This window comes from Dermochelys coriacea, chromosome 13 (genome assembly GCF_009764565.3).
Source record: "Dermochelys coriacea isolate rDerCor1 chromosome 13, rDerCor1.pri.v4, whole genome shotgun sequence".
Classification (NCBI taxonomy): Eukaryota; Metazoa; Chordata; order Testudines; family Dermochelyidae; genus Dermochelys; species Dermochelys coriacea.
In genome coordinates this window covers 37,661,130-37,683,310 of record NC_050080.1, presented here as the reverse complement: position 1 = coordinate 37,683,310, position 22,181 = coordinate 37,661,130, and the positions used below count along the sequence as shown (strand labels likewise).

The window sequence follows — 22,181 nt, the reverse complement described above, 5'->3', positions numbered from 1 at the left end:
TCCAGGTGAAACAGTTGAAGTGAAGAGTAAACCTTTAAAGGAGGAAGTGGTTTTGATCTTTCTTCTTTCACCCCTGAGAAAAGCTTCCTGGAGAAAGTGGAAGCAGAGGCATCAGCCTACTGAGCAATCATTGGATTTTACATCATTTCAGTGAAATGACAGCTGGCAAGGATGGGCTGCTTCTTAAATACTTTAATGTCTGAACAGTTTCTTTCGACCTATGTAGCTGTACCAGTATGGAGGTGGTTGACCATAGTTCCATTGTTAAGGTGGAACTGAGGCTTGGACTTAAAGTAAGGATTCAATACCTTTGTTACATACAAAGGAATTGGAGAAGGTTCAGAGAAGAGCCATAAAAATGACTTGAGGACTGGAAAAAATTTGCTCCATTGAGGTTTAAGGGGGTCAATCTTTTTAGCTTATCAGAAAGAAGATCAAGAGGTGACTTGATGACAGTATATAAGAACCTTTGTGGGGAGAAAAGACCAGGTACTAATCACCTCTTTCATCTAGCAGAGAAAGGCACAACAAGAACTAACGATTGGACACTGATGTCAGATGAGCTCAAATTAGAAACAAGCCATGCATTTTTTTTAACAGGAAAGGTGATCAATTATTAACACAAGCAACCAAGGGAAATGGTGGATTCTCCATCTCTTTAAGTCTTCAGATCAAGGTGGAATGCCTTTCTGGAAGACACGTTTTAGTGAAAGACAAGTTATTGGACTCACTACAGGAGAAACCTTATGAAATTCTCTGGCCTCTGTTACTAGAAGATCTAATATTGGCCTTAAAATCCAGGAATCCATGAAAAAAATCACAGCATAGTAAAATATTACAGCTCTTACTCTCTGGGCACAGGATGACCTTTCTCATGATTTACAAATAAATAGGTTAATTTGTTGATGGGTTAAAATGGGTCCTTTTAATATTAACACCTGGTGTCAGATAATTTCTTTGAGGTGAAGGATCTTAACAACAAAATAGCTCCGAGGTGTCGATCTTCCCAGATAGTTAAAATTCACTGAAATCTTGTGCGTTGGCTACAGTTGGAGACTTTAATTAGAGTCCACGGTCCATCCCCCCAGTTTTTTTTTTCATATGTGAAAATTTCTCCTCAGAAGGGTCTGATGAACAACATGATACTACAAGACGTACATGTAGAACTGCCCTCTTCCCACATGGTTGCCATCTCCCGCTGTTCTCAGTGAGACTCAGGAAATAACACGCCCAGTTTGATGGCCATGTATCTCCCATTGTTCTCACTATGACTAAATCATAGACTAATAGACACATAGGACTGGAAGGAACCTTGAGAGGTCATCAAGTCCAGTCTACTGCACTAATGGCAGGACAAAGTACCATCTAAACCAGAGGTGGGCAGACTACAGCCCAGGGGCCACATCTGGCCTCTAGACATTTTAATCTGGCCCTTGAGCTCCCGCCGGGAAGCGGGGTCTGGGGCTTGTCCTGCTCCGGTGCTCCAGTTGGGGAACGGGATCGGGCTCTTGCCCCACTCTGCACGGCTCCCAGAAGCAGCATCATGACTCCACTCTGGCTCCTACATGTAGGGGCACTCAGGGGGCTCTGCACGCTGCCCCACCCCAAGCGCCAGCCCCGCAGCTGCCATTGGCTGGGAACTGCAGCCAATGGGAACTGCAGGGGCAGTGCCTGCACACAGGGCAGCGCAGAGAGCCGCCTGGCCGCACCTCTGCATAGTAGCTGGAGGGGGGACATGCCACTGTTTCTGGGAGCTGTTTGAGGTAAGCGCCACTGGGAGCCTGTCCCCCCGGCCCCCTCCCGTTCCCAACCCCCCCAGCCCTGATTCCCCCTTCCTCCCTCCAAACCCCTCAGTCCCAGCCTGGAGCACTCTCCTGCACCCCCAACTCCTCATCCCCAGCTCCACCCCAGAGCCTGCATCTCCAGCCGGAGCCCTCACACCCACCTGCACCCCAACCACTAATTTCATGAGCATTCATGGCCTGCCATACAATTTCCATACCCAGATGTGGCCCTCAGGCCAAAAAGTTTGCCCACCCCGATCTAAACCATCCCTGACAGGTGTCTGTCTAACTTGCCCTTAAAAATCTCCAATGATGGAGATTCCACAATCTCCTTAAGTAAATTATTCCAATGCTTAACCACCCTGACAGTTAGGAATTTTTTCCTAATGTCCAACCTAAATCTCCCTTGGTTCAATTTAAGCCCATTGCTTCTCGTCCTATCCTCAGAAGTTAAGGAGAATAATTTTTCTCCCTCCTTCTTGTAACAACTTTGTAGGTACTTGAAAGCTGTTATCATGTCCCCTCTCAGTCTGCTCTTTTCCAGTCTAAACAAACCTAATTCTTTCAAGCTTCCCTCATAGGTCATGTTTTCCAGACCCCTAATCATCCTTGTTGCTCTTCTCTGGACTTTTTCCAATTTGTCCACATCTTTCCTGAAATGTGGTGCCCAGAACTGGGCACAATACTCCAGCTGAAGCCAAATCAGCATGGAGTAGAGCAGAATTACTTCTCATGTCTTGCTTACAGCACTCCTGTTAATACATCCCAGAATTATGTTTGCTTTTTTTGCAACAGCGTTACATTCTTGACTCATATTTAGCTTGTGGTTCCACTATGACCCCCAGATCCCTTTCCGCAGTACTCCTTCCTAGGCAGTCATTTACCGTTTTGTCTGTGTGCAATTGATTGATCTTTCCTAAGTGCAGTACTTTGCATTTCTCCTTATTGAATTTCATCCTATTTACCTCACACCATTTCTCCAGTTTGTCAAGATCATTTTAAATTATAATCCTGTCCTCCAAAGCACTTGCAACCCTTCACAGCTTGGTATCATCTGGAAACTTTATAAGTGTACCCTCTGTGTCATTATCTAAATGGTTGATAAAGACATTGAAAAGAACCAGACCCAGAACTGATCCCTGTGGAACCTCATTCGTTATGCTCTTCCAGTCTGACTGTCAACCATTGATAACTATTCTCTGGGAATGATTTTCCATCCAGTTATGCACCTACATTATAGTAGCTTATAAGCTTTATTTCATTAGTTTTTTAATGAGAAGGTCATACAAGACTGTATCAAAAGCCTTACTAAAGTCTAGGTATACCATGTCTGCCACTTCCCCCCCATCCACAAGGCTTGCTACCCTGTCAAAGAAAGCTATCAGGTTGGTTTGACATGATTTGTTTTTGACATATACATGCTGACTATTACTTATCACCTTATTATCTTCTAGATGTTTGCAAATTGATTCCTTACTTATTTCCTCCATTATCTGTCCTGGTACAGAAGATAAACTGACTGGTCTGTAATTCCCTGAGCTGCCCATAAAAGCTTTATCAGTGGTGGTTGCTGATTTCATTCTTGCTGGAAATGAGTGGGGAGGAGTGGCCACTTTGGGAAAGGGCAGCTGATTTGAGGGAAGCTGTGGTTTCACTCCCCTTGAGAACTAAGGGGGAGGGAGGCCATTTTGAAAGATGGAAGTTCTTTGTGAGTGCCTCTAAAGGAGAAAATTTTATGTGCTGGCAGATTAAACTGTCAGTGATAAAAAATAGCCAAAATTTATATATATATATATATATATATATATAGATATATATATATATATAGATATATATATGAGAGAGAGAGAGAAGGAACTCAGAGGGAAGGATGTGGAAACCTGGATTGCAGGGGACAGAGACAAGAGGGAAAGGAAACACTGAGCATGTGTAAACAGAAAAAAGAGAAGTGCAAGAAGGAGTGGAACTGGTGTGTGTGTGGAGAGGAATGTGGGGTGCAGTTAGGAAGGAACTGGTGGATGGGTGTGAACGCAAAGTGCAGGAGGGAGGGGAAACTGATGTATGTGTGTACAGGTGAAAGTGGGGTGGAGGAGGGGGGTGGATCAGGTGTGTATTTGTGTAGGAGAATGTGGGGTGTAGTAGGGAAGGGGATATTAGTGGGGTGTGTATGTGAGAGGATCCCTGCAATACTGAGCCGCTGCCCCACTCCCTGCACCACAGCTCCCCATAGCAATGCACCAGGGCATTGGGTTCAGCACTGACAGCTAGTGGACAGCTCCCTGTACTGAGCACCCTGCCCCACTTCCCTGCAGAACAGCACCCCCTGGCATCATATTGGAGTATTGCAGTCAGCTCTGATTTAGAGAGGAGAGCACCCCACAACAGACTCACCACCCTGGTTCCTGCAACACAGCACCCCCTAATGCCAGCTTGGGTTCAGAACGGACCTGGAGGGGAGAGCAACCCCTGTTGATCCCCCTCATCCCATTGCATGAAACAAAGTTCCCCCTAGTGCCATTCTGGAGCATTGGGGTCAGGACTGACTGGGAGAGGAGAGTGCCCCCTACTGAATCCATACCCCACACCCTACCCCACACTAAGCCATTCTTTTAAGATCCATGGTCTCTTTTAGTGGCTAAGTCAATGCTCTGTTACCTTCATTTTTGCCCCAAACACCATTTCAAAGGATGACCATTGGGGTTTGCTATTGTGGGACCTCATTACTTGCTTGAAAATACAGCAAATGTCAACAGTTTAATATGAATGGCGCTGGGGGGAGAGAAATACATGAGGGGGAAGAGGCAAGAGTACAGAGACAAGTACAGGAAGGACACCAGGTTAAAAGAAGCTGCAGAGAGAAGGCACACGAGAGCTAAAGGCAAAATTAAACAGAGTGGAGCAATGATGCATAGAAACGGAGAAACTGCCGGAGACGATCAGCACTGGGACTGACTCAGCTCAATCTCCCACCATGAGAGACAGGTTCATGGACTCGGCAGCTGGCAACTCTGAGACTATCTCCCAAAGGGGACGTTTACCCCAAGTTCCTGCCTGCTTGGGGTTGGCATCACACTGGAGCCAAAGCCACTTCCTGTGTGAAATGTTTGACTGGGGGGATTTAAGGGAGATCTCAGAGCATGGAAGAGAGAAAATGGGAGTTGCTTGAAGACCAAGCCACCCATCCCAGCTGGAACACACTCCAGGTAACTGTATCCAGAGGGGCAGCTGCAGGACGGGTCTGTCACCTGTTTCAGTCTCTCTCTCTGCTGCTCTTCCTCACTATGGGGCCAGGTCCCTAGCTGGTGAAAATTCCCATTTCCCTTGGCAAGTGAGTCCTTCATGCCACAGAACAGCCACTTGCTCCTTGATGGTGGCCTGAACTGGCAACATCAGGGGAAGGGCAAAAACCTCTGCAGGGGGCAGTTCCAGTATTGACTTTCCAGAGCTTTTTTTTCCTATTCCAGGTCACTTAGAGTTTGAATTTGACCCCAAAGTGACAAGTTTTATCCCCTTCTGATCTGTGGAGCACCCCGGTTGAAATCCACACCTGTGCAGTGGGACCAGCATGAGGACTAGACACCGAATTCCTCAGATGGGGGCTTTAGAAGGACTTCCTTTTGTCAAGTGTGGGCTGCAGGGGGTTAGAAGATGTGGAGGGGACACTGGGAGCAGGACTCCTGGGTTGTAGGGTTGTAACCCCAGCCCTGGGAAGGGAATGGGGTCCAGTGGGTAAGATTGGGGGGTGGGATGGGGCTTCTGGATTATTTTCACAGCTCTGTGGTGAGTGAGATGTAAGGGGTGGAGAAGGGATGTGAGTCAGGTCTCCTGGGTTATATGTCCAACTCTGGGAGGTAAGTGGAGTCCAGGGGGTTAGAGAAAGGGGGGTTGGTTGCCAGGACTCCTGAGTTCAGGTCCCAGCTCTTGGAGTTGAGCAGGGTCTAGTGGGATAGAACAGAGGGAGAGAGGCCGGGAGTCAGGGCTTCTGGGCTCGATTCTTCCCCTGGCACAGGAGTGAATCTTGTCCCAAATGCCGAAGCAAAGATAATCTATTGCTTCTCTGCTCATTAACTATTAACACCCCGGGTTCACCTTCAGAGACACAGACCAAGCAAATGGAGTGTGGGAACCGATCCCAGCTGACACATTTCATCCTGGTGGGGCTCCAGAGACCCCCCAGAGCTGCGGGTTCCCTTGTTCCTCTTCTTCCTCCTCATCTACCTGTTGACGCTGTGCGGGAACCTGCTCATCTTGTTGGCAGTGGCCCGGGAGCCCCGGCTGCACATGCCCATGTACTGGTTCCTCTGCCATTTGTCCTTCCTGGACATGACGGTCTCCTCGATGGTGGTGCCCAAGGTCGTGTCGGGCTTTCTGCCAGGCGGCGGGACCATCTCCTTCCAGGGCTGTGTGGCCCAGCTCTTCTTCTTCCACTTCCTTGGCTGCACCAAGTACTTCCACAGCACAGGAACCACAGTGCTTGCATGATGACCCTGAAGTTTCTGAGGGTCTCAATAAGAGGCCACATCCATCCCCCACAGACATGTGCGTGTGTCATCTGGGCTTTCTAAGGGGTGCAACCTCTCCATTTCTGGCTCCCCCTGACTCTGCCTATAGAGGGGGAGACATCACCCCAGTTGCACCTGATTCAGCTCCACCGTGCAGGAGTTAATCTATGGCAAGCAGACCCAAATGCCAGGCCTCACGTGATTCTGAGCGAGACATATCTGGGCCAAGCCAAGCCACTGCCACTAGCTCTGGAGCTCCCAAGGCAGGCTCCTGGAGCCAGGCTTGCCACTGGGCATCTTTCCTGGGTGCGTGGGATGCCGCACTCCAGCTGTCCTGGACCAATGCTGCAACCTCAACAAACACCTCCCATCACTCTTCAGGGTGCACTAGGAGCTGCCATCAACCCGGCTTCCCATCTGGAACCAATTTGGGCCACCCGTGTGCAAGCCAGAGGAATTCAGACCAGTGCAGATGCAGAGAAGGGCTGTGAGGGCACTCAGGGAACCAGAGAGCAGGTCTGACAAAAGGAGAGTGAAAGAGCTAGGCTGGATTAGCCTAAAATGCAGGCTGAGATGGGGTCTGATTACTCTCTATATTGGTGGTGAGGAGGATACAGGGTTTGTGGAACATCAGTCTATCTTCTATGGGGAGAGGGGGCTGTAGAGTTTGGATGGCCTCCATCTTAGGAGAAGGGGGACCAATCTCCATGGGGACAGGTTGGTTAGAGGAGTCAAGGGGGGGGGGCTAAACTAATAGGAAAAGGGGAGGGTAAAAAGAGGGAAGAAATGAGCTCTCAGGAAAAATCAAGAACAAAATTAATCCAGGAACCCCAATTAAATGAAGAGAAGAAATTCTTGGCTTTGTTCCCCAGTGCGAGGAGCCTGGGGAACAAACACAAGGTACTGGAATTGCTCCTCTAGGAGCAGCAGTTTGGTGTAGCAGGTGTGACTGGAACCCGGTGGGATGATTCCCATGACTGGACGGTTAAAATCCATGATTACCAGCTAGTCAGGAAGGATCAAGTGGACAAAAGAGGAGGGGGTATACACTCAATGTCAAAAATGGCACAACCTGTTTCCAAGTCACTGATAACTGGGAAGAAAATGATCCTGGATACTTATGGATCAATGTCCTACCAGATAAAACACATGAGAGGTTAGTTGGTGTCAGCTATAGACCATCACATCACACTTGGGAAGAGGATGCCTGGCACCTTGATCACCTTTCTATAATGTATAAGAAAAAATCCATGTGATGTTGGTACCCGGGGTTCTTTCAACCCAAAGCTCTTGGTAACTTTTACTCTGTGCGAGGTGGTGTCAGGAAATAAATCAGGGGAGATACAGCTGTCCAACCGATAGATGGCCGGCACAAACAGGACCACACAAGAGTGCTTTCACTTAAAGCTAAACAGGTTAGTAAAACACCCCCAACCCTCAATAATTACTGAAGCTGAGTGTGGCTCTCGAGTGGCACAGCGCTGGTGGGGAACACAAGATTCATCCAGAGGGAGAGTCCAGTCCAACTATCTCAAACTTTCCCCCCTTATTTATAGATTAGTAATACGACATGCCCCTTAAAGAAAACTTGTTAAACAAGCAGTTTCAATGGTCATGCAAGAGGTCCCTTCTGATTATTGATTAACCAGGTGTGGATTTTTCTAGAGTTTGCAGCCTTGAGGCCCCAGTAGACATTCCTGGGGCATATCCTGCTCTTCTAAAATGCATGTATCAGCAGCGTCAACACAATTCTTATCAGGAAGGACGTGGGGTCAAGCTGCCCGTTCTGTGTCACCCAAACCCTCTCCCCTCCTGCCTTGGTCAAGCTGAGGCTGACGCATGGCCACTTTAAGGCCTGCTGACTTGGCTGCTTTTAGCAATAAGCAGTAGTGGTTTCAGGCACTTTACTGGTTTGCCAAAATCTCCCCATACAATGTGTCCTAAGTCTCAGCTTAGAGCATTAACCACAAGCCCAGCCTTCCCCTGTAGGGGTTAATTCTCACCTGGCCCTGGCAGATGCAGCAGCTGCTCTGGATTTCACAGTACAGATTGATGGCTCAGTTCCTGCTACACTTTTTTTTTTTTTGGTAACTTCATTTTTATTCATTGCTGGCAATGTACCAGGGAGCGAAATGCAACAGGCCACATGGCAGGGAAGGTGGGAAGGAGGCGATCAGTGCCGGGGATGGATCTGCAATCAGTTCAGTGCAGCCTTCTCTGCGTTCCCTTCCCACTGGCCTTCCTGGCACTGGGAACAGGTGTGTTTGGAATGGGCAGTGGCCAGCCCGATGAACTAACCCCTGGGATAGGTCCAGTGACACTAGGGCAGGCTGCAGTTTTCACAGAAGTTATCAGGTCAGATAACAATGAAGATCCCCCAATAAATGGTCACTCGACCAGCTGACATGGGGGAGAGCTACAAACTGCCGGGTCTGCCCCAGGATTTGGTTTATGTCTGTTACCCTAGAGGAAATAAACCAGCTGTTTCCCTAGCCTAAGGGTTGGGGTTCGGATTGCCAAGGGAGCCGAAGGGATGTGGTCTGGAACCTGGCTCCTTATTTCCCCTAGGCTCAGTGCCTTGATGCTTATGGGTTGGGCGCTGCCTGAGTGGAATGATGGCGGGGGGGGAGGGGCTATCCGGGGAAGAGGGGAGCTCAGCCAATCTGCAAAGCAGGACCTATATCTGGGTGTCACCAAAGGACAGAAGTGATGCAGCTCCAGCCTCAGCTGCTATTCCCGGCTTGGCTCTGAGCTGCAGCCTCTTCATCGTCGCCTTTATCCAGGGGATGAAGGTGGAGACTCTCGTGTACACCCCGGGAGGGGTGCAAGGCCCCCAAGAGACGATGCCCTGGGCTATATTCCTGCACACCAGGGGGCCTCCAGAATCGCCCTGTGAAATAGAACAAGTCACAGATGGAGAACAGCTCAGTGAGTCATTCCCGCTGATGTACAGCTCAGTGATATCCCCCTATGTCCACCCATTCCCTGATTGGCTCCCCCAGTATCCAGCTGGTCTCAGCCCCCCCCGCCCCCACCCCTAGAATTGTTCTCTGCCTCCCCCTGGGAGAAGACCTGATATTTTCCCATTCATTTATACAGCGCAGTGGGGCCTGATTGCTGACCGCTGCTTGTAGGCCTGATTGCAACACCAGCAGCCTCATTAATAATGATTTATCAAGGATGCTTGAAGCCAGGAGGACATTCACCTTCCAAGAGTCTTTGCCTGTCTTTGGATCCCCCACACACATCATGGTGGAGGCATTATAGTAATGGTATGGCCCATTACTAGGACATGCAGCATCCTGCATCACCAACACGTCCACCTCCTGGAGCCTGGCCGAGTTTGATTCACAATGTGTGCTAGTGCCGCCCCAGCCAGCAACGCTGCACATGGTCCCGGCCTCAACTCTCTCATTGGCACGGGGCAGGGCGATGGTATCCACCCATCTCTTCAGCTTCGCTCTCTCTGCCAGCTGAGACACAAGACCGATGAAAATCAATGTGAGGGTCGCACTCAGGGACACAGAGACACTCCCCAACCCCCAGAAACAGACAAACCCATACCTGCAAGGTCACTGGGGATGGGATGGGGAGGTACCTGCAGCTGTGTGCGGTCACTTGGGGGCAGGGTGATGGGATGGGGGCAGTACCTGCAGCATTGTGAGGTCACTGTGGGCGGGGTGATGGGATGGGGGTGGTACCTGCAGCATTGTGAGGTCACTGGGGGTGGGGTGATGGGGTTTGGGCAGTATCTGTAGGAGTTTGAGGTCACTGGGGGAACAGGGATGGGATGGGGGAGATGCCTGCAGCCCTCTGATGTCACTGGAGGTGGGGTGATGGGATGGGGGCAGTTCCTGAAGCAATGTGAGATCATTGGGGGCAAGGTGCTGGGATGGGGGTGGTGCCTGCAGCACTGTGAGATCTCTTTGGGGGGTGGGATGGGATGGGGCTGTACCTCCAGCAGCATGATGTCATTGTTAAGGGACTTCTTGTTATAATCCTGGTGGGAGTACTGGTGTCTCACAGGGATCACTTGTTGGCTCCTTTCCATTTTGGTAATGTCATGGGCTCCCAGGAAGACAGTGATCTTGCTGTAAAAGCCAAGAGCAATATGTAGGATGTAGGGGCTAGAACATGTATATGGGATGGAATGGGCACATGTGGGTCTGACACAGGAATACGGCTACTTGTCGGGACAGGGCAGCATGAGGTTTAAAGAAGTGATTTCAGATTCAGCTCCCAGCCAGTAAAAATGTAAAATTCCCATTGACATATTGCTGTCTCTGATTCAGACCCAGGACTGGAGACTGGCTCTTTTGGGGGTCTGGGGAATGGGAGGTGAGGCCTTTTCCCTCTAACAGAGCTCACTCCGATCCATCTTGGGAGAGAGACTGGCTTGCTCAGGTGGGGTGGGGCATGGCACAAGGGCCTTTCCCCTATGGCGGGCACTGGCTCCAGCACAAAGCATCTTCCCAGAGGTGTTGGGGTCCCAGCCTGTGTCTTCACCAGCGCTTGTGCTGTTCCACAAGCGGCTTCACTCCCATTGTCCTCCTGGCCCATGGGTCTCAGCTTCCCTTACCCCTGTGACACTTCCCAGCTAGATCCAGACAGGGGTCCATGTCCAGGCCCCCCAGCCCAGAGACCTGCAGAGCTTTCCTGGGGTTGTGAGCACCTCCCTGCCCTGATCTGAGCAATGGGCCAGACCCCAGCTGCTCTCATTGGCTGTAGCTCCATTGAATTACCCGGTGTTGGTGCTGGACCATGGTTTGCAGAGGCCCCCAGAGACAGGCCGACGCCCCCTGAGCAGATCGGACCCTTGGGCTTTGCTCTCCCAGCCTGTAGCACTAACTGCTCCTTCCCTGCAACTATGATGGCACCAGAGCTCCCGGCTCCCCCATCACTTGCTAACCCTGACCTGTCCCAACATCCCCAGCACAGAGGCGCTTACTCTCCCTTGCAGTGAGCGGCCGTCAGCACGAAGTTCTCCGACACCAGGAACCCTCCACAGAGAAAATTCTTGTCTTTACGTCGTATTGACAGACGGGCCATGTAGGGTCTGGAGTGGGGCTTGGCTTCCCAGCCCCCGATGATCTCACCTGTGGGGGGAGACCAGGTTCATATAAAGAGCCCCATTTTCTCCCTAGGCCAGACTGGGACCGAGCTCCCCATCCTGAAGGGGAGTCCCCACAGCCTCAACCCACCCCCTGGGGGGGATCCCTGTGCCTGGAACCCTGCCCCCTGCTCCACTCTGCCCCAGAGTGGACACCCCATAGTGCTGGGGTAAATCTACAGCTTTGACCACTCTGGGTGGCGAATCAGTGTCAAACACACCGGGAGTGGAGCAGTAATTGCTCTGCCTTGAGTTAACGGATTTGGGAGGCAAAGTCAACCAGAAATCCACTGATGTCCCCTGCTGATGTTTCACCTTCTCCATCAAGCCACAGTGACAAGCCAGGGCTGCTCCCAAGCTGGCCCTCCAAATTCTTTTTCAACAGAAAACTGGGTTTTCTAGATAATGAAAAGTTTCTTAGACCACACCTCCTCTCCTCAACATTTTGGCATTTTCAAAATCTGATTATTTCCCCCAGTTTTTGGCACTTTTCAGCTGAATATTTGTAAATATTTTGCCAGAGCAGGGATAGTTAACTATTTTTTGTCAAGGTCCACATTTCTTGGTAAAGGTATAATCAAGGATAGATGCCACAGAACATAATAATAAAAAGCCAACAATAATGGAAATAATAATAAGTAAATAAAAAGATTTGGGGTCCATTCAAAAGTGTCGGGCAGTCCAGATTTGGTCCATGGTCCGCCTATTGAATAACTATGTGAGAAAGTAAGGAGGAGTGGCAAGGTTTGCAACAGTAACATGCTGTCTCCCATATGTTTATCCCACTTCCTTCCCTACCCCGAGCCATTACTGCTGTCGTTTCTCCAAAGGTTTGTCAGATCCAACATCTAAGGCAACATTATATGCACAGCTGGCCAGCAAATTTGAACTAAACACTGATCCCCTAAAGCATTGGAAGGAGGAACAAGGCCAATTATTTTCTGCTAAGCAAATGGAAACAAATTTTAGCCAGTTCTCTGAACTGCTCCTTGGACCTACAATTAAGATTAATTCCACAGGAATATGGAGGATGTATTGTGCCTCTCTTCAATCATTCAAAACAAATGCTGCTAAGTCAGACAAATATTGGTGCTATAATTAGGCAGGTGCTGACTTAACCCATATGCTCTGGGAAGGCATTAAGATGCTTTGGGTGGAACTGAATTGGAGAGGGGTTTTTTTTTCAGTCAAATAAAATTAAACATGTATTTTTCAACCTAATGGGTGTTAATTGGAAGCGGAACAAATCTGAAAGACTCTGGCTAAGCAGAGCACTAACAGTGGTGGAAAGACTAGTTCCACAAAAACAGAAATCCAAAAAGGGACCAACAATCAAAGATTAGACCATAGACATCCTAAAGTTGGCCACCCTGTAAAGAATGGTAGACTGTGTGTAGTGTGGTGGAGTGGCTAAGGGGCATGACAGGAAGTATAAGAGGGGCCTCTAGCCCATTGAGCCTGAGCCAGGGAAGGAGACAGATGTCCAGGGTCTGCTGCCAAGTCAAGGATTACCTTGACTCCAGAGGAAGCTGAGAGTGGAGAGGACAGACCAGGATTGCTGGCAGGTTAATAGCTCGATGAGACAGAGGACCCGTGGACTACGGAACCCCTTGCTCAGACTGTGGTAAGAAATAGCTGAGGAAAAACAGATGATGGTCCAGTTTATCTGTCAGAACCTGAGACACCATGTTGTGGTAGGATCCCCGCTGACTCATCTGCCATTGCTATAGCCCTGGGCTATGACTCAGTAGAGCAGGGTGGGCTCGGGTCCTTCCTACTCCTGTTGCCTGGGGTGGCAACCTCACCACCTTAGGATGAATGGCCTGTTTGTTGCTATGCCATGCCTGAGGTTCAGCGCCACCTAGCCTACGTGGCGACTCAGCCCTACCCCACTAAAGGGTCTTCGGGTCCGTACATTTGATTCGCTAACTCCCCAATACTGGGCGGTGCTCCAGTGATATAGTGAACCAGAAGGGGAGGGATAATTGCTAACCCACTACACTGTTACAGAGATACCAAGAAAAGTTGTTAGAGATATGAGATACTTTCCGAATGAAGTTTCTGAATGATCCGATCAAACGCATGGCTCCCCCCCTCACCTCCTCCTCTTCTCTACCCACTTCCTTCCCCTACCCATCTCTATTCATTTTCTCTGACTTTTGCTTCTAGTCATTTACTTCCTTTAATAATTTTCATTTAGTGGGATTTTTATAAGCAAATTGTGTTTGTAAATCGTGGAATACGGTGAGGGATTAATATTCTAACCATTCATATTACAGATAATGTCTCAAGCCTAGCTAAGGTGAGTAGCAAATATTTAATATCTTATGAGAAGTTTTTGGTTTATGTATGTTTTGTTGTTTGTTTTCGCACTTTCTCTCTCTGTCTTTTTAAAAAATTAATAAAAAGTTAATAGAAAAAGACCTAACTTTGGGGGCTTTCAAAGAAAAGTCAAAATTTCCCATGAAAAAATAAAAGCCTCTTCGGACCAGTTCAGAACAAGTCTCAACACACATGGGTCTTTGGGCATGAAATAAACTCTAGACAATTGATGTAAAGACATCAGGGTGGAGGGTACAGAAGGGCAAGGGAAGAGCTAGTGAAGCTGAAGGACAATGTGGTAACAAGGACAAATGGGATAAACTGGGCAGGAATAGATTGAGGTGGAAATGAGAAAGTCTCTGACCATGAGAGGGATGCAGGATTTAGGAACTGCGAGACTGCACCGTTTGCTTTAACCCCGGGCAACCCCCCATATGCAGGCACTCGTATGGGTTGACCCACCGTTGGTTCTGTGGGGCTAGCTGGCCCCTGGGAAATTTCCAATGCTATCAGCCAAGTTTAAATCACAGGGAAAGCTGAACCAGTTGAACTACAGATGTGGTTTAAAATCAGTTTAGTTAAACCAATGCAAGTCTGTGTGTAGCTCACACCTGACCGCTTTCAGAGATGACTTAGGAATGTTAATTTGGCATCCATATCAACCAGGCTGTTTGAGAGTCTGTTGCTGTTCTTTGCATATGGTGCAACCAACCTAGATCAGTGCCCCATTGTGCGAGGCGCTGCACAGACCCCAACCAAGATCAGGGCCCCATTGTGCTGGGCACTGCCAAGACCCTGACCAAGATCAGGACCCCGTTGTGCCAAATGCAGCACAGTCCCTTCCCTAAACAATTTCTCGGGGTTTATCTTGGTACCAGGTCTGCCACCCGGGTTCCATCGCCCCCACCTCCAAACCCTTCCCTAGCCGGGTCCTGGGAGCCAACGGTCACCCTGGCAGAAGCATCTGACTCTAGGGAGGAGCCAGGATTTGCAAACAGCCCAGAGAGCTGCTGGCTTCATTCCCCATGATCCCTCATCCCCCAGCACTCACCAGCCCCAGCCCCAGGGGGCAGGAGAAAGGCCTCGGACAGCAGGATCAGGATCAGCATCGTCACCATCTGGGAAAGCAACAGTGCTCGAGCCTCAGTCTTGGGGGATTTATAGAGCCAGCAGCAAACCACAGGTCATGTACTCTCCCCCCTCGCGGGGAGCTTGGATCATACAGGCACCCTCAGAAACCTCAGCATCACACCACTGACACGTGGGGGACAGGAGGGAGGGAGCTGGTGTCTGGAAAACAACCTCCTTCTGGGGGAAGGAGCCCGGGGGAAAGTCACTCGGGGTCAGGGCGTCTCTGCCCCCTCTCCCAGAGCATCTGGGATCAGGGCCTCCTAGGGCTTGCCTGGAGCCCAGCACACCTGGCGCCAAGATCATCTGGATCTCTCCATTTCCTCCCTCCAGCAACTCATTTGGTGGGGAGTGTGGCAGATGCTGAGTCACCCGCTGGCTTGGTTCAGCTTCCCGCTTCCTCCCCAGTGTGTCTTTCAGAGCAGCAAGCTGAAGACAGGGCCCTGCTGTGGGTTTCAGGAGCCCAGCCACAGAGACCACAGCAGACATTCTCCCAGAGGGTGGGGAGCATGTATCCTGCAAGATGGTGGACCTGGGGCAGCACAGATACCATGGGAATGGGCAATGGGGAAGGCTCTGAACAGCCGGCACAGGAGCCGTGTTCCTGTGAGCCTGCTCCATGGCAGGCATGGTTGAGTAAAGAGCAAACACCCCACACAACAAGGCTGACCACTAGGAAATGTGACCTTGGCTGTCCAGACGTTTCAATCTCTCACATGCCTACAAGTCTCGACCCCAGAAAACAGCTTAAAAATCACCCTGAGACCCCGGCCCCATTTCTCCATCAATCTCCGAGCCCCACTGAAATGGCTCTGTATTTTTTTGTTAAGCTCCAGCATCAGGAGTCACAGGATCACCTGCAAATCTCACCTTCTTGTGTGTTCAAATTGGATGTTTCAAGTCTATGAACCTGTGGAGAAGAGCTTGAAGACAAGACCCCTAAATGCATAAAGCCCCCGGCCTTCTCCTCACCTGTCCCACTCCCTTATGGTGCCCCTATACCCCCATAAACAGCACCTACAAAGTGTGGGAACGTCCCTTTCTCTCCCAGGGGGCCTCCTCCAATCCCCCACGAGTGGTATCTTCATGGCCTGTTTAAGGAGGGGGCAGCGCTTCTATCTGGACCCAGGGGGTTTGCAGCCCCAACTGGGTGGGGACAGGGTATGGGTCAGGTTCCCAATCTCCAGGTGGGTGCTAGGCTGTCCCAGGGCCTGTAGACCCAGACATATGGCAGGGAGAAAGGACGGGCCCCCAACATCTGTGGACGCATGGCATATTGGGCCCTGCACAGCTGGGGCTGTGTCCAGTCTGGTCCATACCCAGGGATCAATTGACTCGGCCTCTGAAACTTGCTGCTATGGTGATGTACCCCCAGTGGCCATTGCCTGGAAGATAAAACCCTCCCATCTGTAGAGACTATGAGCCCTGAGGCCTGACTGACAAGCCAAGTGTCTGAGCAGGGATTTCTCCCCATTCCCCAGGCAGTGAAAGGTGTGTCCCCACACACAGCTGTGTCACGAACAGAAACAGTTCTCAGAGTCAGACATTAGGGAGCATAAGCAGACCTGGCTGAGGGTGAGAATCCAGGACTGGGATGGGGTGGGGGTGCTGCAGGTCAGGATTGAGAGTCACTGGCAGAGATGACCCATGCCCATGGAAAGGGGGCAGAGTGAGGGCAGCTGGCTTCAGCAGTGTGACTGAGCATCCTCAGTCCATGTGAGCACGCTCAGTACAAGCCATGCAGCAAATCTGGGGGTGGGGGAGGTCTGACCCTGCATTCATCCCCTTCCCCCTGTCTCTGGCCCACACCGGCAAGACTGTTAGAAGTCTACATCTGTGTGTGCAAATTTGTCATTTCTTTACTCCCCATTTGCCTAGTCATTTCCTTTTACTTCTTATTCTCAGGAACTTTTCAAGACCAGCTTTGTTTTCTTGGTTTGATGTTTTATATCTGCCTGGCCAGGCTCCAGATAATGAGCAATGGAGGAAAAGGAAGCTCAGAGGATTTAAACTCAGAAGACATTTCACAGGCTAGAACCATAGAGATATCAGGGTGGAAGGGAACTTGAGAGGTCACCTTGTTGCCAGCAAAAAGTGCCCGAGGCAAGCAACAGCTGGATTCGTTGCCCGGTGTGCGTCGCCCAATAATCGCAATGGGGTGGAGAAGTAGAAAAGTTTATTTGAAGCTGCAAGCGGTACAGGGAGACAACAATCGCAAATCCTGCACACCAGTGCAAGCAGTTACACGTATTTTTATACATTCTTTCTTTAGCATACTTATCCAATAGCAAGCTGCCCTGAGTGCCCATATAGCCAATCCGGTATACCAGCCAGTTCCCCTTTTTCCTCTTATCATCTATTCCACCATATATGGAGTTGTTTGTTCAGCATTATCTAACATTTCTGTCCTGTTTGGCCTAATCTTGCTTCAGCCAGTGTGTGCCTGCAACAAACTGTTGCAAACTCCTCAGCGTGACTGCTGTGAGTATCTCCAGGCAGAAAAGGGAAGGGGGGCCATCTGGGCCTAGAGCGAGGGGGCTTCATCAACACTCATGGTCTTCCATCCCCTTGAGTTACCTAGTGGCCATGTCCGGTGTCCCCAACAACCTGATTCAGCCCCCTGTTGTGAAGCAGGACCACATCAACTTAGACCATTCCTGACAAGTGTTTGTCCAAACTGGTCTTAAAACCCTCCATTGATGGGGATTGCACAACCTCCCTTGTGATCTGATTCTAGACATTAACTCCATTTAGGGTTAGAAAGTTTTTCCTAACAACTAACCTCAATCTCCCTTGCTGCAGATTAACCCATCACTTCTTGTCCTGCCTTCAGTGGACATGGAGAACCACTGACCCATGTCCACTTTATAACAGCCCTTCACATAGAATCATAGAATATCAGGGTTGGCCAGGACCTCAGGAAATCATCTAGTTCAACCCCCTGCGCAAAGCAGGACCAATCCCCAATTTTTGCCCCAGATCCCTAAATGGCCCCCTCAAGGATTGAACTCACAACCCTGAGTTTAGCAGGCCAATGCTCAAATCACTGAGCTATCCCTCCCTCCCCCCATATTGGGAGATTGTTCTCAAGTCCCCTCTCAGCCTCCTCTTCTCTAGAAGAAACATACCCAGGTTTCTTTCACCTTTCCTCTTAGGTCAGGTTTTCTAAACCTTTGATCATTTTTTGTTGCTCTCCTCTGGACTGTCTCCAATTTCTCTGCATCTCCCCTAATGTGTGGCGCCCAGAACTGGACACAGTACTCCAACTGAGACCTCCCCAGTGCCAAGTAGAATGGAACAATTTCCTCCTCTGTCTTACATATGACACTTCTGTAAGCACCAACCCTTCTGGGTTTCCTGACACTAAAGCCATCATACACAGTACATTCTCCTTCAGACAGGACATACTCCTCTACTGGATGTCCTCTCTCCTCAGCACTGCCTTCCCTAGATCCTTGAATCAAATCGTGGGTCCCCTCACTTGCCTCCCATACAGGAGATCAAAGCGGGGCAAAGCCAATAGTTTCCTGAGGAACACTTCTGTAGGCATTGTGACAAGATGGCCAATGTTAGTATGGTGGGTCCTGCACTTTTCTTGGTGGGGGGCTAAGATGCCACCCCTTGCCCCTGCTCTTGGGGCACCGAGGGTCCCCCTAGTGGCCCGGGAAGGTGGTAGAGGAGGGAAGCGGGGGAAGGGTCTGGGTTTTCTCCTCATTCTGAGCCCCAGCCCCGCTCAACCCCTGTGGGTTCTTACCCTCTTCCCCCTTGGGTGGGGTACCTGCAGTCCTTAGATGCTGCTACTTCAGTTCTCTGGTTTCCCAAAACACACCTCCAAGCTCCAAGCTCCAAGCTCCAGTCTCTCTCTCTCTCTCTCTCCCCCCCCCCCCCCGACTGCCTGAAGCAGGGAGTTTTATTAGGTTCCTGACAGGGCCTTAATTGACAACAGGTACTCCATTTAACCTGTAGCAACGCTCCCTAGTCTACAGGAAACCACACCTTAATTAGCCTAGGGCTTATATATTTCCCCTCTAACACTCTACCACTGCACCCTGGCCCTCCTGTCTCACAGCATAGAGAAGATAAGGGAGACACATGTCCCAGTCATTCTCATGCCTGGAGATATATATTCTTAGTGTAGCTTTTAAAGTTCCATGAAATCTTTCCACAAGCCCATCCATTTCAGTATGATTGGGAGCAGCCTCTATTTGTTTTACTATAATTCCCATAACTTTTTAGAGACTGCAGACATGAAATTTACTCCACAGTCTGTCAAGATTTCTCTGGGATCCCCCGGGGGGTGTCCCCTTCTGGAATCCCGAAGAGATGATGCTCGAAGATGTTTTTCCACACACTAGGGGGCCCCCAGAGTCGCCCTGTGAAATAAAACAAGCCACAGATGGAAAACAGCTCAGTGAGTCGTTCCTGATGACGCACAGCTCAGTGACATTTGTTTCAAAATCTAATGCTGGCCTCCAAAGTGTTATCAGCCCCTCCCAGCTTGGTGTCATCTACAGATACATACATTGTCCACTCCATCATCCAAGCCATTAATTAAAAAATTACAGAGTAGCAGACCCAAGGTTGACCACTGCAGGACCCCACTAGAATTGTTCTCCCAGTTTGACACACTGCCATTGATAGTTTTTTAGTATGCTTTTTCAACCCATTTTGCCATCACCTTATGGTAATTCCCCTAGTTTACTTATGAGAATCTCTTGTGGCACAGTATCAAAGACCTTACTAAAATCAAGATCTGTTACGTCATAGCATCATAGAATCATAGAATGTCAGGGTTGGAAGGGGCCTCAGGAGGTCATCTAGTCCAACCCGCTGCTCAAAGCAGGACCAATCCCAACTAAATCATCCCAGCCAGGGCTTTGTCAAGACAGGTCTTAAAAACCTCTAAGGGTGGAGATTCTACCACCTCCCTAGGGAACCCATTCCAGTGTTTCACCACCCTCCGAGTGAAATAGTGTTTCCTAATATCCAACCTCGAGCTCCCTCACTGCAACTTGAGACCATGGCTCCTTGTTCTGTCATCTGCCACCACTGAGAATAGCCTAGCTCCATCCTCTTTGGAACCCCCATTCAGGTAGTTGAAGGCAACTATCAAATCCCCCCTCACTTTTCTCTTCTGCAGACTAAGTAAGCCCAGTGCCCTCAGCCTCTCCTTGTAAGTCATGTGTCCCAGCCCGCGAATAATTTCTGTTATAACTCTCTCCTATTTGTCCACATCCCTTCTGTAGTGGGGGGACCAAAACTGGATGCAATACTCCAGGTGTGGCCTCACCAGTACCGAATAGAGAGGAATAATCACTTCCCTCGATCTGCTGGCAATGCTCCTACTAATAAAGCCCAATATGCCGTTGGCCTTCTTGGCAACAAGGGCACACTCTTGACTCATATCCAACTTCTCATCCACTGTAACCCCTAGGTCCTTTTCTGCAGAACTGCTGCTTAGCCAGTTGGTCCCCAGCCTGTAGTGGTGCATGGGATTCTTCCTTCCTAAGTGCAGGACTCTGCATTTGTCCTTGTTGAACCACATCAGATTTCTTTTGGCCCAATCCTCCAATTTGTCTAGATCACTCTGGACCCTATCCCTACCCTCCAGCATATCTACCTCTCCCCCAGTTTAGGGTCATTGCTGAGGGTGAAATTAATCTCGTCATCCAGATCATTAATAAAGATGTTGAACAAAAGCAGCCCTGGGACCGACCCCTGGGGCACTCGGCTTGATACCGGCTGCCAACTAGACATCGAGGTGTCTATTGCTTTCCCCTATCCACTAGGCCAGTAACCCTGTGCAAGAAGGAAATTAGATTGTTTTGGCATCATTTCTGCTTGATAAACCCATCCTGGCTATTTCTTATAGCCCTATTATCCTCTAAAGGCTTCCAAATTGATTGTTTAACAATCTGCTCCTGTATCTTTCCAGGTATCATAGTTAGGCTGACTGGTCTATAATTCCCTGCATTTTCTTTATTACTCTTTTGAAATATAAGTTCTATGTTTGCCCTTCTCCAGTCCTCTGGGACATTATATCTCCTACAGAGGTTCTTGAACATACTTAATGATTCCAAGATTGCTTTAACCAATTCAGTAAGTACCCAAGGATGAATTTCATCAGGCTCTGCTAACTTGAATACATCTAACCTATCTAAATATTCTATACATTCTTCATTCTCCATTTTGTCTTGTGTTCTTTCCCCCTTGCTAACATTAAACACATTTTTCATGTTCTTGTTTGCTAGTTCTCCTTCCTGGCTAAGTAGCAGACCTATACTTCCCTGAATCTTTCTTTTGCTCCTCATGCATTTCAAGAACCTCTTCTTATTGTCTGTTATTTCCCTTGCTAGGTGAAACTCATTTTGTACCTTAGCCTTTCTGATTTTGTTCCTACATGGCTGTCCTATTCTTTTGTACTCCTCCTTAGTAATTTTTCCAAGTTTCCCCTTTTTGTGGGATTCTTCTTTGGTTTCCAGGCCATCAAAGAGCTTCTGTTACAGCCATTTGATTATAACTACAAAAGGTTCCCACCCCCCCACCCTCCTGCTGGTAATAGCTCACCTTAAGTGATCACTCTGGTTACAGTGTATCGTAACACCCATTGTTTCATGTTCTCTATGGATATAAATCTCCCCACTGTATTTTCCACTGAATGCATCCAATGAAGTGAGCTGTAGCTCACGAAAGCTTATGCTCAAATAAATTTGTTAGTCTCTAAGATGCCACAAGTACTCCTTTTCTTTTTACTGTTCTTCACGTCTTTCCTTTGCATAGGAATAGTTTGCAGTGGGCCTTTAATATTGTCCTCTTCAGAAACTGACAGCTCTCCTGAACTCCTTTAAAACTTATATTTTCTTCATGTGGGAACTCACCTATACTTTTCTGAACTGGTTAGTCTGCTTGTTTGAAGCCCATTGTTCTTATTCTGCTGCTCTGACTCCTTCATTTCGTTAAACTAAGGAATTCTATATTTCAGGATCACTTCCACCTAAATTACCTTCCACCTTCAGATTTACAACCAATTCCTCCTTGTTGGTCAGAATGAAGTCTAAAATGCTCCTCCCTGCCAGCATCTTTCTCAACCTTCTGACATAAAAAGTTGTTCCCAAGCCATTCCAGGCACTTATTGGAAATGTGTCTTGCTTCATTACTTTTCTAGCAGATGTCCGAGTAGTTAAAGTTCCCTTTTCTCCCCACCATCTGACCTCTTTACTTGTTAATTTCACAGGCTGGTTTGTAGCCTCTGGAATCAACACAGAGTTTTGTGAAATCCCATCCCTGTGAGTGTTTCCTTTTCTCCTGGAGCTCTGTCAGCCAGGCAAGGGGAGC

General features: G+C 49.0%; 2 protein-coding genes across 3 annotated transcripts in view; both read right to left on the bottom strand.

The window, feature by feature from the left end:
• The window catches only part of LOC119841806 (mast cell protease 3-like), a 500,929-nt gene that overhangs the window by 51,853 nt on the left and 426,895 nt on the right, over positions 1 to 22,181 (bottom strand).
• LOC119842385 (duodenase-1-like) lies at positions 8,360 to 15,195 on the bottom strand. Of its 2 annotated transcripts, XM_038370432.2 has the most exons (5): positions 14,770 to 15,195; positions 11,235 to 11,382; positions 10,242 to 10,377; positions 9,493 to 9,759; positions 8,360 to 9,176 (listed from the first exon to the last, which is right to left on the bottom strand). In XM_038370432.2, the coding sequence occupies exons 1-5, from the start codon at positions 14,834 to 14,836 to the stop codon at positions 8,964 to 8,966; spliced, it is 831 nt and encodes a 276-aa protein (XP_038226360.1). In that variant the 5' UTR covers positions 14,837 to 15,195; the 3' UTR covers positions 8,360 to 8,963. The 2 variants fall into 2 exon arrangements, with proteins under 2 accessions (XP_038226360.1, XP_043351920.1); XM_043495985.1 differs by lacking the exon at positions 9,493 to 9,759 and having other exon boundaries at positions 14,770 to 14,922.

Bases quoted from the DNA above. Each gene is read 5' to 3' on its own strand.
- LOC119842385 (XM_038370432.2), bottom strand. From the start codon at position 14,836: ATGGTGACGATGCTGATCCTGATCCTGCTGTCCGAGGCCTTTCTCCTG. The intron at 10,378-11,234 runs GTAAGCGCCTCT...TGGCTTTTACAG, and splicing joins GCCGCTCACTGCAAGGGAGA to CAAGATCACTGTCTTCCTGG. The intron at 9,177-9,492 runs GTGAATGTCCTC...TCTATTTCACAG, and splicing joins CAGGCAAAGACTCTTGGAAG to GGCGATTCTGGAGGCCCCCT.